This window comes from Drosophila sechellia, chromosome 2L (genome assembly GCF_004382195.2).
Source record: "Drosophila sechellia strain sech25 chromosome 2L, ASM438219v1, whole genome shotgun sequence".
Lineage (NCBI taxonomy): Eukaryota > Metazoa > Arthropoda > Insecta > Diptera > Drosophilidae > Drosophila > Drosophila sechellia.
The window spans coordinates 9,383,100-9,397,094 of NC_045949.1; the positions used below are offsets into that span (position 1 = coordinate 9,383,100).

Genomic DNA, 13,995 nt, shown 5'->3' on the forward strand with positions numbered 1-13,995 from the left:
AATGATAATCAAAGTCAATAATCGCCCCCTTTGCTCTTTGATATGTGTAGCGCATAACTACCCGCAAATCAATCGACTGCAACACACCCACATTCGATTGAGATTGCAATCTTTTGCACCCAATTCGAGGGCCATAAAAAGCGCAACCACCCACAAGTGGGCGAAACCACCCAAATAGTCGCAATACTCATTACAAGCGCGTTAAGTGCCATTTTCCCCCGACTCTCGCCCTTTGCAAATATTTGTTTGCAGTTTTCCGATACGCGACTCCTGTCGTTCCTGCCCCTAATCCTATTCCTATTTCCCGTGCCTTCGTTGTCAGATGTGATTATTAATGTGCTTTAAATAATGAAAACGAAACAACATCCGAGTGGCACCCTCAACAACCGAACGAAATCAGTGCGCCCTCCAACGTATGCTAGTTGTCACAAGGGTGCGACGCTTTCCAGGACTCTAAGCGCAGGACTCGAGTGCCAGAAGGACCAACTAATGAGTGTAAACAACGGATGGATGCCGGAAAAAATACAGCAAACAAACTGCCACAAACTGTTTGATTTGTCGCTCAGGACTAATGAAACCAAACATTAGCGAGCCCAGGACAAACGCCCCTTCCTCTAATCTCCCCCCTCCCGTTCACCAGGGAAAGATAGCTCGGAGGACTTGGTCCTGAACTCGGGGGTTGCCTCTGCGGATTGTTGCAATTTTTTTGCTGTCCATGAAAGGGATGTTGCGAGAGTGTGCACTGAAGAAAAATATTTAATTCACTAAATTGAAATAATTTTTGTATTTTAAAACAAAATATCAATAAACCATAAGACAGGCATAACAAAAAGCTAATAATATAAAAATTTAGTACATATTTATTTTGTTGCATGCATGTAAATAAACATCCTTAAATGCCATCAGTTTTGCTCTCAGTGTAGAGTACCGACTGTTTGTCCTGGCAATGGGTTCCTGTAAGTTGATTACGTGGTTGACGTTGACACTGAACTACAATATGAGGGCACGGAATGCGGCTGCATCCTACTTTTCCTCTGGCTGCTTCTGCAGCAGCTGTCTTCACGTGAACTGCAGTCGAGGCGATGGGACACTCAACTCTTCATCACCTTGTGGCACCTTAAACTAGTGGAATATAAAACAAAGAGCTACGTGATCGCACTGGCTAATGCTCCTCATCGGTAGCCACCTGGGGGTGTGGACTACTAAATATACATTTATAAACAGAGCGCCAGTCTCAGGGGTCAAGCAGAGCAACTGTATCCGAACTGGGAGCTGGAGTCGAAGTAACCGGTACCGAACTCGTGGGAAACTCTCTCGAGTGGCATGCGGGTGTGGTTTTCCTTCTGCGAGTGTGTTTTGGCCACAATTGATGAAATTGTATTCTATGCCACAATTTCGTGTGATTAATAGTCCGGCGTTTGAGCTTGGAGTCTGGGAAATGGAAATGGAAATGCCCCAATGGGCCCCCGGCTCATCTTGATGCACTTGTTCTAATGAGCTCCACTGGACAGGTATGTTATTGAGCAATTAGTTAAACGATCCACTAAATCGTTGACAGTCAGCTGGGATTCCTTAACATCAATCAGAGCTGCAACTTTTACAATTTGTCATCGATTTGTTGGTTCTACCCACCAGTAGAATTTCTGACATGCTCATTAAAGTTTATCGGAGTGTTTTCTGGAAAAGCAGCCGAGTAGAGAAGAATAAAACAAATAACTCGAGGGCCGAGGAATGAGAGGGCTTCCAAGGCTCATAAAACTTCAGATCTCCACGTAAAGGTACTTGAGGCAGAGTCTGGCTGAAGACCTTCCATTAAGCAATCCACCCCTCTGTCAGTTAGTCAATAAGCGAGACACCGTGCAACACGATCCATCATCGCAAGTCGAAAGCTGCACAAAACTATTATTGAAACCCGATGCCGCGATGACAACAGATATACATATATGTATGTTTATGCTCGCAGATATTTGACATCCGAAAGATGCGATGCTGATGGGGGAGACTAACTGACTGACTGACTGACAGATCATCGGTACTAGCCCTCAGCATGGGATCATGAAATGGCAGACGCAGCTTGCGATCGGCACGCGACTTTTCCAAGCTGCCACTTCAAATGGTTTCCAATAAGCAGCGCCGCAGGACCAAGGCTGTTATTAAAAAAAAACCCAGGCAGGATACTCCAATCTAGCCCACCTCCAGTTGCTAATGGCTTTCTCGCCAGCTTATCAGCATATTTTCATCAGCGACTGATGGATCGCCCACACGCCGCACGCAATTGTCTGTTAAATGTTTTTCACTCGTCATATTTTCCATTTTCCATTTCCCTACGGCTATGCTAATAATTCGAGGGAAAGTCGGTGAATGCGGTAGAGACTGCCATGGCCCATAAACTCGGATAATTCCAGCACACGCCACATGACCCGAGTCTTCTTATCAGAAGCTCCTGGTGGTAATTACCCATGTGGGTGATTTCAAGTGGTGAGTGTTTTCGGGCACATGCCAATGCAGATTTTGGTAGTAAGTCATCGGGTATTTCTTATAAAAGAAAATAAGTTAAATATATTGATAGTTCTTATCCCTTTTCTACCTTCTCCACTTCCCATGGATATCCACACAGCCACTGGACCATGAAAATATGTCAATGCCTCCATCTCCAACTCCATCGGCTGAACTTAACCCAATAAATGCCTGGCATAGTTTTCGGTCCAGCACAGGCTGCCAAGTGAGTCATAAATTGTGGAGTGCAAGGCACATTATCCATTGCTGGATAAAAAACAAAACTAAAAAAGTGGAGGGCCAAGGAGTCAGTTGCACATAGGTGGACACTTTCCGGCTGCAATAGTTGTACTTGCAGTTGTGGCTGTTGCAGTTGCAACTTCAGCTGCTGCTGATGCTGTCGTTGTTGTTGTTATTTATGAGTTTTGTGATGTTTGTGCAAATTTTTCTATGTAAGAAAGGACAGCGCTGGAGCCTTGCGACCGAATCGCCTTTGTTTTGGCCAACTCGCGCCGTTTCGAACTGTGTCTCTGGCTTATCGCGCGTCAATTGCCAGACAACTTCATTGCCAACTTTGGCCGCAGCTCGGCGAGATTCCTGCGCACTGATGTTGACAGCAGGAGTTCCAAGCACGCGTCTTGGGCATTTTCTTGGGCATTGGGATGTGGGGAATAACCACAAGGAAGGTGTTAGCTCTTGCGGTTCCATGGGAGTCCGCCGCTTTGCCTGGCAATCTAATTACATTTTGTGGGCAAGCAAGCAAGCGCAGCGCAAAACTCAACTGCTCGCTGAGCGATTTCCATCAGTCAATAAAACCTGGCCGCCAAACACCAGGCCAACAATTCCTCGAGAGGATGGTGGAGTCGCAGCAGGAAACGCAGACACCTCATGGGACCTGGAACCATCTGATATGATTTGGACCCTGCGGGGCTTTGGGATTGCCAATGCAGCGCTCTCACAACTTTATTTGCGCTTTGGCAGTTCGCGGAAATCGAAATCTTCGGCGACGCTTGGCCTCTTGTCCAAAATATTTCGCTGGAAATTGGAATGCCATAGTCCATCAGAAGCCCACTCCGCCCGAAACTTTCCTCCTCTCTTATTCTTTCTGTTTTATTTTTTACATTTTGTTTTTTTTTTTTTGCATCTAACAAATTATGGCACACAGACAGCATATGCTCCCATTGCCGATCTCGATTGCTGATCTCTTTCTGGCTCCGCTGACAAGCGAAACAATTAAAACTAAAGTGGAAACGATCAAAATGAGCAACCCCGACATGCATTGATCTATAGCTGGTGATACCGCACCGCATTCGGTTGCCTTGCAATTTGCATAAATTAATATATTACAATTTTCCAACTGGTGGCACCCCCGCAGGACCTTTTCGGGTGGCGTGACTCATGATGGACTTTTCAATTGCCAATTGGAAGGATGAGTGGATAGATGGATGGATGGTTGGATAGATGTATGGATGGATGGGTGGTTGGATCGGGAGCGTCATGTGTTGGCCACTATGCTAATGAGCGGAGGGCAGGACACGAGCCACTCGAATTGGACGACTCCGGTTTTTGACATTGTCATGCTCTGGAGCGTAACCAAACTCCGATAAGAGCAATAAAAACGAAAATACATTGGTGAGCGACCCACTAACAGCAAAGTGGATGAGGCTACAACATCACAGATGTGCGGTGGCAGCACGTCGGGCTACTGCGGCGGTGGTCTGCACTGGGAGAAAAGATCGAGCCAAATGTCATATATCATATAGAATATCATATGTTAATAAGGAACCCATCTCTTTAAGGAATAAACATTTATAGTTTTTAAGGCTGCCTGACAGCATGAACATATAATAAACTTTTTTCTGCCTGAAATTTCTCTCAGTGTCGCAGCAAAGCACGCGATCGCCGACAACCCATAATGCACGACACGTAGAGCTGTTATCGGGTGCCGACTGTCGTATAATATATGCACCCACACAGCGATGACACGAAGACCCAAAACAAATTTCAGGAGGGGAAGACCATCAAATTGGAGAGTTGAAAATATGCCAATTGGCGTGTCACTTGGCAACTGTGCAACAGCAAAAAAAAAAAAAACAAAGTGAAGCAATTTAAATAAATATGCCTAGTGGCCTGTATTTGATAAGTAAAGTTGTGCTCAAAGCATCGTCCTTTAAACCTCCTTCGTCTGACGTCGCCAGTTGAGGGGAAATAGTCGTTTCCAGATCTCGTAGTTCTCGGCGTTCAGATTCTCCTCCAGAGTTATGTGCTTTCCAATGTCCAGAAAGTAGCGCTTTTTGAAGCTAAAAGGTCGCCAGCGAATATCCCTCAGAGCCAAATCGGTGGGTTTATTGGGATCGCTAAAAAAAATAATACCTATTAAGTTTATTATTTAACAACAAATATTTCGGTATTACCCCTTGTAAGCGAAGGCTGAAAACATGCGGACCATAATATCAACCATGCGAAATTCATCATCATCTTCCGTAAACATGCGACTTATCGAGGGTTCCACAAACAGATACATCAGATCATCGTGGTGGACAACGCCATAGGGTGCATCTTCTGGGTAATAGATGTGACTCCTTGCACCCTGATACGAGAATCGATAGTAGTAGACCTTCGTAGACCTGGCAGCCAGATGGACAAAACGATGGATTCCGAAACCGGTCAAGGCATCCGAGTAGAGATTAGATAAAGCCTCCAGCGAACGATTCGCATCGATGAGTTTCTCCGGGAAGTAGTGGTTCCTCAGCTCCTGACTTATGTTACATGCTCGGGAATCACTAGTGTTGTACATGAAGAACACGGGGGCCAAGGACTCAAAGTTCTCATTAAGAGCACACAGCAGAGTTGGACTTTGGAGGATGGCTGAGGATATTTGTAAGTTATTACTTTTATTTGAAGCCTTTAACACTTACATAAAGCTGGACCCACAAACTCATCCTTTGTCATTCCCGTGATGATGGGTACCTTCATGAAATCATCGTTTTGGTAACTTCTTATAGGTTCCTCAACCAGGAAGCGTTCCTGTCCAAAGTCTGGCTCAATAACAGGCTTCCACAATATCAAGGGATTGTTTCTGTCAAACTCAAACATTTTCGGCAAGGTGTTCGCGAATTCCAGGTAGTGTTTCTATAAATTAAAAGTATTTACAAATGGTTAGGATAACTCCTTTCACCTTTTCTAACCCCTTTAAGACAATCCATCATTTCGGTAACGTTCTCCGTGTGGCAGTGGAGCAAGGTGGCCTGCTTGGTGGCCACATCCATTTGGTGATCCGGTAGTGACCACTGACCTGTTACTGCTCCGCTCATTACGATGGCTTTATGAAAGAGACCCCTTGACATGGGTGAAACCATGTGCAGAGTCACTGCCATCGCTCCAGCTCCGTAACCCAAAAGGGTGATAGAGCTAGGATCTCCTCCGAAGCGAGAGATGTGCAGCTTGACCCACCGAAGCAGCTGCACCTGGTCCTTGAGTCCCATGTTGCCCGGTGCTTCCCTTGTTCCTGTGGCCAGAAATCCTAGCGATCCCAGGCGATAATTAAAGGTGACCAGCACCAGTCGACGATTCATGAAGTACTGAGGACCGGCGAAGTTCTTACTCTGACCGGAAAGAGAGTAAAAGCCACCAGGATGGATGAATACGATCACGGGTCTTCTAACATTCGGTTGCGCCTCGCTGGGCAGCTCCTTGGTGTATATATTAACGCGGAGGCAATCCTCGCTCACATCTCCACTAACAAGTCCCAGCTGTGGACACTTGGGGCCATCGAAGGTGGCATCCAGTGTATCAAACCACTGCTCCACTGGTTCTGGTGGCTGGAAACGAAGCCGATCCACTGGTGGTTTTGCATATGGAATTCCACGAAAGGCATAGAAATTGCGACCTGATTGAGAGGGAAGAATAGTTCCACGAATCTTGCCCAACGCTGTGGTGATGACCAGATCCGACAGCTCCTTGTTGCTTCCAATGGGATCATCCTCATCCGGAATAGCCTTGCTGAGATCTTCATCGCTGTTTTGGCCAGAAGCAAGACCGCAAAGCAGAACGAATCCGCAAAGACGCCACATTCTGGCAAGCTCCACGCGATACTGTGGAGGCTGGAGCATCAGATCCAGGCTTTTATAGCCGCCGTTCTGACTGGGATTATGTCACATAAAGTGCAGAAATTGATGCGATTCCACTGCGCCATTGACATTGGGCGTCGGTTGTTCGCGATCTCTTCCCATATCCAATCGCCAACTGGGTTTGTGGCTAGCGGCAATCCATAAATTACCCACCGCCGACCACTTCCCACACACACCCATCTCAGCATAATCCCGACGGCCCACGCCAGTATCTCCTGGATCGGTTATTGGCCCGCTCCAATTTTCCCACGTGAACTTGTTTGCGTGCTTGCGACTTATTAGATTAGGTGTGCGCCGGAACACCCTGCTAACCCCGACTTAACCTCGGCGACCTATCCCAAAAAATTAGAGCCGAAAAGCGATCCTTAAATGCCCGCTAATGGCGTTTAATGGTGAGCACAAAAGGTGCGCAAGTCATAAACTTTGGCGAGGGCACATCCCTCGGCCAGGAAAAGAAACCCCTGAGATATCGCCGAGAGCCCGAAACTGATGAAGTGTGTGAAGAGATCCATTGTGCCCGTCTTCCTTTCGATCCGCTCGCTTCCTTTCTTCCGATCATTCACTCTCCTTTTTGTACTGTGTGTTTTCTAGATCGGACAAAGGCGTGCTAATTGGATTTATATTGGTCTCTTGAAGGGAAAGGGAACTGGTAGCTGCTTCTGGCCAAGGGTATCTGCCCCGGGGCAGTGTGAAAATGCTTTGTTTTCCACTCTTTGACGAAGTAATCCAATAAATATGCTACGATCTTCAATGGGAACCGAATACTTCAGAGGGAAGCTATTACAATTTGATTAAAGAAAACTTTTAAGGGTTTCTATCAAGTATACTTTCAGCTCATCAGAGTTTATGATATTTAACAATGAATATCTATAAGTATGGTATCTCAAAAGGTACTTTTAAACAAGATAGATATAAAAGAACAGTGTACTTCAATTTTATATATATTTTTTAGATATTCTCTTCTATATTGGGTATATTGGTATAATGAAAGAGATTTCTTAAAATATAATTATCACATAGAAGTGCATCTCACTTTGTCCTTTACTTAAATTCTCTTTCTGTGCACTACTATATATTTTAATAAAATATTATTTTGACCGCAGGGGCTCAACACTCTCAAAGACCACAAGTTACTCAGGTTGGAAACTGAAAATTGATGGCTCTACCAATTTGCAGCTGAAGAGGATTTCCTCTGGCTCTGCTAAAGAGCTCTGGCTGGCGTAAAGGTGACATCTCCTCGGCTCCTTGGGTGTTGTTTGGTGATTCTGTGGTCGTCGTCATCGTGCCTCGCATTACCTGGTAATTGTAACGTCAGCCAAGGCACGGGCCCGGCAGGTGGCAGCCAAGACGGACGCCTCCGACGGCCTGACGCTAATGACACCAAACACCGACGACGATGATGTCTTGCCATGCGCCACAGGATGCGTCTGGCCATGGACCAGGTTCGAGGGCTTCCTCGGGCGGAGATGTGTGAGATGTGGCGTTTCGAGGTGTGAAGTGTGCAATTGCCCACGGGCCTTGCATCTCCTGCGGAGTTCTTCAGACGACCCGTGGTGATTTTGTGGGATTTTCCTTATAAAAATGTTAGAATCTTAATTTCCACTCTGATTTAATTACCAGACATTTAGCGAAGTGAGTTGTGTGTGGGCTTTAGTTTATGGTACCTGGAAAACTAGAGAAAACTAGAGAGCCGAGATAGCAATCAATATGGAAAACTGCGATGGCAATCAGCCAGGAATTCGATAGATGATATTGGCAAGCATGACTGTCAAAAGGTATAATTTATTAGCCCGAAATTAGCATCGAATTCTGTTTTGGGGAGTGGTTCTATTCATCGGCCCAACCCTCACCTCCCCTCCGGAAAATGTCCTTTGACTAATGAAACGTTTGCCATGGTTGCAGTTGCATTTTTCGAGTGTCCTGCTGACGAGGTCGTTCTGGGCCAAATGATTCGAGTTATTTATGGGCCACAAAATCGCGGTGGTTGCTGCTCCCTTCATTGTTTTGTTGTTTTGGTTGTTTACCTACCGTTTTTGGGCCTACAAATTCCACATAAAAATTTCCAAATATTTCGCCATGCATTTTGGGTGTCCTATTCGACTATTATTATTATTTGCCTGGTGTGTCCGCCGCTAATTTGAATGCGATAATACGCCCGCGATTCTGTTGTTAATTAGTGGGATTTGTTTAGGTGGTTTTTATGATTCCGATGGAGCCTCCGCTTCAGGCACGCGACAAAGTTGAAATAGCAAATGCGGGAAGGGAAAAGGAATAAAGTGCATCAAATCGTGTGTTAGTAATGGTTTGGCCAAAGAGACAAAAAAAAAATATGTATATGCGATTTTATTATTCAAAAAAGTTGTAGGTTATATATAAAGTCTGTAGATACTTTTCTTTTTCATGTTAGTAATAGGACTAATTTAATTTAAATATGTTACAAATCTCATTTATAGGCAAGATAATATACACATATTTATATTATTTTATATATTATTTTTTATATTATTATTAGGCATGATAAAATGTAATATTTAATTTGAAATATTTATGGTTTTTCCCACACTATCTTGTTTGCACACCTATAACAAAATCCCCGAACAATGCAATTTAAATAACCATTAGGCAGCACTGCCTGCCAAAACAGCTGCCCCGACTGATGAACTGATTGACTGTCTGACTGACTGGCGTTCCGATATCAATCACTCCCCTGAATGCCGAATCCCAAAATCCGCATATGCAAAAAGAGGCGCATGGAAATAATCGGCGCGACATAAACAGCAATCGAGGGAAACGGTAAAAACTGTCAAAGGCAATTGTCAGTGGCTTTGTTTGGACTTTAGGGGCAAATGCCAGCCGCTAGAATGATCGATCATCACGGGGAGGGATCAATGCATCAATCTCGTCGAGTGGGCCGGCGTGGATGGCCAAATGATCGTGGGAGTTTCTCGTTTTGTTGTATCTTCTAGTTTGCACCTTTCGAGGCTCGCGCTGAACTCCAAAAAAGAATGCTGAGCACGTGCTGGCGTCGGAGACCCAGTGCCCGCAAGGCATTTAAATCTCCAAGTGTCGTCTAGTCGGAGCAACTGAAGCGGCAGAGGAAAACGGGGAAAATGATGAAGTAAAGGAGCGAAGGACCAGCATAACTCGGGGCCACAAGAAGTGCAGCTGTTGGACTGGCGGCTTGCCGCAGTCTTAGCCACTTCCTCTTCGTGGTCTGCTTGAAAAGTGCCGAGTGTGGAGTGGGGCCAACTGAAGTTAACCCGTGCCATCGCCATCGTCATCGCCATCCTCATCCTTATTCCGATTCCCATTCTCATTCCATCTACGTGCCCTGCATCCACACGCCCATAATTTCCGAAACCAAATTAATTGTTGTTATTATTTACTTTGGTTCGTTCTGGGCCGCTTCGTTCTGTTAGCCGTACCACCTGTTATCCAGTTACACTAATTGAATATCAATATTCTGATTCCGCCGACTGCACGCAGCACTTTTCATTTCTATAATCCCCCATTGATGGCCTGATAAGTTAGGCTCAATCTGAAGCTCAAACGCAAGCTCAAGTCCATGTCATAATCATAATCATAATCGTAATCATAATCGTAATTAACTTAAACGGTTATGCGCACCGTTCACTTTGTGGCGTCTCCGATCCCCGTTTGCCGATCTCCGATCCTCAATCCCGTCCAGCTGCTCTTGAGGCAGGTCAAGTCGTGCGTGCCGCTGTCGTCTGGTTTTTGGGTCTGGGATCGGGAATCTGGGATCTAGACGGGATGGGTTGGCATTCGTTTGGGATGACTTGATTACAGCCACATGCGGGATGTTGGTCAGAGATTTTTCACATCGCAATTGTAGGCCATCTGCTGCTTCCACGTTCTAGCTTGCTAAACGAAAGCGAAATCAGCAATCCAGTTAAGCTGGCTTGGCCATCTAGCCAGAAGCATCACCACCCAGTTAGTCTGGGCTTATCTTATCGCGTTATCAGCGACACAGAAGCACTGGCTTTTAATTAATGCGCTTTAGATAAGAAGTTTGGTCAAGACTAAAGGAAGGGCAAATAGCCGGTCATTCGAATATCTGATAAATTTCATTGAAAAAGGAGCCGATTAACAAAGATAGTATGTTTACTATCTATGAATCATCTTATAAAAAAGAGTAATTGCACCTTTTAATGTCTTTGAAGATATAAAAACTAATTTCAAACAGTGTGAATTTTACTATTGCAATTGCTTTATTCAATTTCAAGATTTCCTTCTACATTTTATAAGGATTAATTTATAAATCAACAATATCAACACATACTTTTGGAACAGAAGAACCGCCAAGAGGCCCGAGGCATCTAACTGCAAATGGAAACACCCCAATTGTGTATCCACGAATTCCATCTTCGATTCCCCATTATGAGGGTCGAGTTCCTTGACATACCACTACGGTACTGTATGGGCCGTCCCCCCATCAAGCTGCTCATGAGCAAAGCACATTAGGCCCGGAATGGGATCCCGCCCCAAGCTCATTATGCAAACAATAAGTTGGAGGGAGTCGGTGGACGACGATGTCGGGAGCCAAGTGCGCCGGGTTGATTACGCCCCGAATGTGCCGAATTTTCAACAGTCCATTTAGCTGATTAAAGTGTAGGACAGCGCAACTGCGGCAGCGATGCGATTTCGGTAATTTGGGCGATGAGGAAATGGCAGGGTCTTTAAGCACCTCCGGTGCGAAAATTACAGTTCGCGATCTGCGTAATATTGCCACCTTACCTGCCATATATTGGACCACTATCTGTACTCGCTACTTTTGATATCTTGTTCTGTTTTTTGCCCGAACCATGGGTTTTTGTGGCTTTTTGATTGTTCTGTTAGGCGAAAGAAGTCATAAAATTAAATTTATGGGTCATAATTTTACGATCAAAAGTAATTCGCCCGGGAAGATGGCCTGTCTTGGGGCCATCGAAGCAATCCACCCTTGTAATTGGGTTCTAATCGAGCTCATTTATGAGACCACGACTCCTCCAAGAGGGCCATTAGCATTGGCCTAACACGTCGAGGGCTCCACAGACATTTGTCAAAATTTCCGAGAAACTTTAAAAATCAATTCCTCTTGTTTACGTTATTGTTGCTGTTGTTCTGGTTTTTGTGGGTGATGTGAGTGGATATCAATCAGTCAATAGGCAAAACATTAATCCGATGAGCTTTGCTCTAGGCTCTGGGTCTCTGACTTCGTCTATTAGCGGACCGCCCAGCGTGACGGCCAATTAATTGCGTAAATGGAAAAATTGCCTTCGGTCTTTGTCTTTGCTGGGTGCCACAAAGTCACACTTCACTGTGGTCCGAGATTCGGCTACAGTCGAAGAAACAATTTGGTGGAATGTGTCAACAATCAAGTATCTGTGCAGTCCGCCATAGGGGTCATCAATATCTACGGATGTCTAGAAGATTTTTCTTAATTAGGATAGCCTCACCAAAGCTTTTCCCAGAGCTGTTTCCTATCAAATACATTTCAAAAAATATAGAAAAAAATGTTAACATAAACATCAAACATTTTTCTTGGTGCAGTACAGCAAAATAATTATTAATATTTTTGGGTCGAAAGCTTGAAAATCCATTACACCAGTTTTTATTTATTTTAACAGATCGATGATTAATTTGATGCGCCAAAAACGAAATTATGGAAATATTTTGGAACACAATGGCGTGGATGCCCCAATGACAGGCCCTTCTTGGAACAGCTGGAGCTTGGCGCTCTCGGAGCACGCGCTCATTAGAGATCGGTCCGATCCCAGCGTGACTCTGGATCTATGACTTCGAGGTGGGACCACACCGGGTGTGTGTGTGCCTACATTAAACTATCCATGCTTATAAAGTAATGTTAAGCAATTAATTGCGAAAACCACAAGCAGCTGCAAGACAGAAAACCGAACGATAAGCCGGATCGAGATAGATACTGGGGTAAACTGTTTAGCTAGTTGTGAAATTGTGCATTTTCTACCACTTTCTGGTTGGTTCGTATATGGTAAATGTATTTGTCACCCGTATCATTTGCTGTGGAGCGTTAAAGCGACAACAGCAGCAGCGGCAGCAGCAGCCATTTCCAGGCCATCCGCGTAGTTACGCGTCTCCAGGCCCAATCCCGTATATATCTGGCCAGAGTACAGAGAGGGCCCAATCCCCTCCTGCCCCTTTTTAATTACGGGTCACAGTGGATGAGCAGGGGCAGCAACAGTTGCCACTGGTCGGTCGCTGCCACTTTTGTTACCATTTACATTTCCTGTCAACGGCATTTTCAATTTTCACTTTAACGCCTATTTGCTCCTCCATTTCTTTTCCTCTCCCTGTTAAATTGCTCTTCTTGGTCTGTTAATTGTGAGTGTGTGCTACCAAGTGGACGCATAAATTGTATTTTATTTTTTGTGCCCTGTAACTTTGGCCCAAATGGCGATGCGGGCTGATCAGGTGAAAACAAAAGACGCAGCAAGCATTAGGCCCAGCCATGCCCCCGCCTCCTCAAAAAGTTCACCCTCTGGCTGATCTGGCCCTGATATTGTTGCCACTTGTGTATTCTCATGTTGTGGCTTTAAGAAAAATAATTTATTTTTAATTTATTTTAGGCCAATAACTAGAGGAAAGTTGGTGTTTTTGGGGGAAGAACATAGTTGGTTATCATTAGAAATGTTTTAGTAAATGTTTAGTAATGAAAGCAAATTCAAAACTATATTTATTTCATAGTTAATATTGATTCCCATTTCAAATGTATTGCAGTTCCTTTCTAAGGCGTACAAATATTTATACATTAAGTGACTAAAAATAAAAAGCAATCATGCTCAGTTATCGGAATGTTTAATGTACAATACGTATTAAGCGGCATAGATCGGCATTACCCAGTCCATTAATCATCCCCCTAATCTGGCGAACATTCCAAACGATAAACCCTGAATATCTATGCTCTGCCAAAGGTTTCCACTGCTTTTTGTTGGCATATCCTTAAACAGAACAATGGGGACTGATAAGCGGCATAATAAGTAATTAAATTTCTGTGATGCTTATCGAGTATGTAGCCCCCGCCACAGAAATTCCTCCATCTCCATCGCCGGAACTTCAAAATCTCTCTCACGAAAGAGAGAAAGCCTATGTGTGCGTGTTTATCCGACCAATCGGAGGCGAGAACAGACGACTGGAACTGGAAGCAACTGAGACTGCCTGGAAGGCAATGTATCTGACGGATACGTTTTACCACTCTGCCAGCTGCGTGGAGTTTTTTGGCAAATTATGCGGGTGGCTCGTCGCTGTATCGTCGCTTTCCCCGCTTTCCCGCTCCTTCGCCCACTTTTGGGTATTTTGTTGGTTTTTGTAGGTGGAGCCAGAGCCATAATACCAT

The 13,995-nt window shown here is 44.7% G+C and overlaps 1 protein-coding gene across 1 annotated transcript; it reads right to left on the bottom strand.

Annotated features, from left to right (window-relative positions):
* Positions 1–4,603: 4,603 nt before the first annotated feature.
* On the bottom strand, positions 4,604–6,569 carry LOC6611830 (venom carboxylesterase-6). Its single transcript, XM_002036316.2, has 4 exons — positions 5,685–6,569; positions 5,415–5,628; positions 4,911–5,364; positions 4,604–4,853 (listed from the first exon to the last, which is right to left on the bottom strand). Exons 1-4 carry the CDS (start codon positions 6,567–6,569, stop codon positions 4,667–4,669), a joined length of 1,740 nt encoding a protein of 579 aa, XP_002036352.1. The 3' UTR covers positions 4,604–4,666.
* Positions 6,570–13,995: the final 7,426 nt, after the last annotated feature.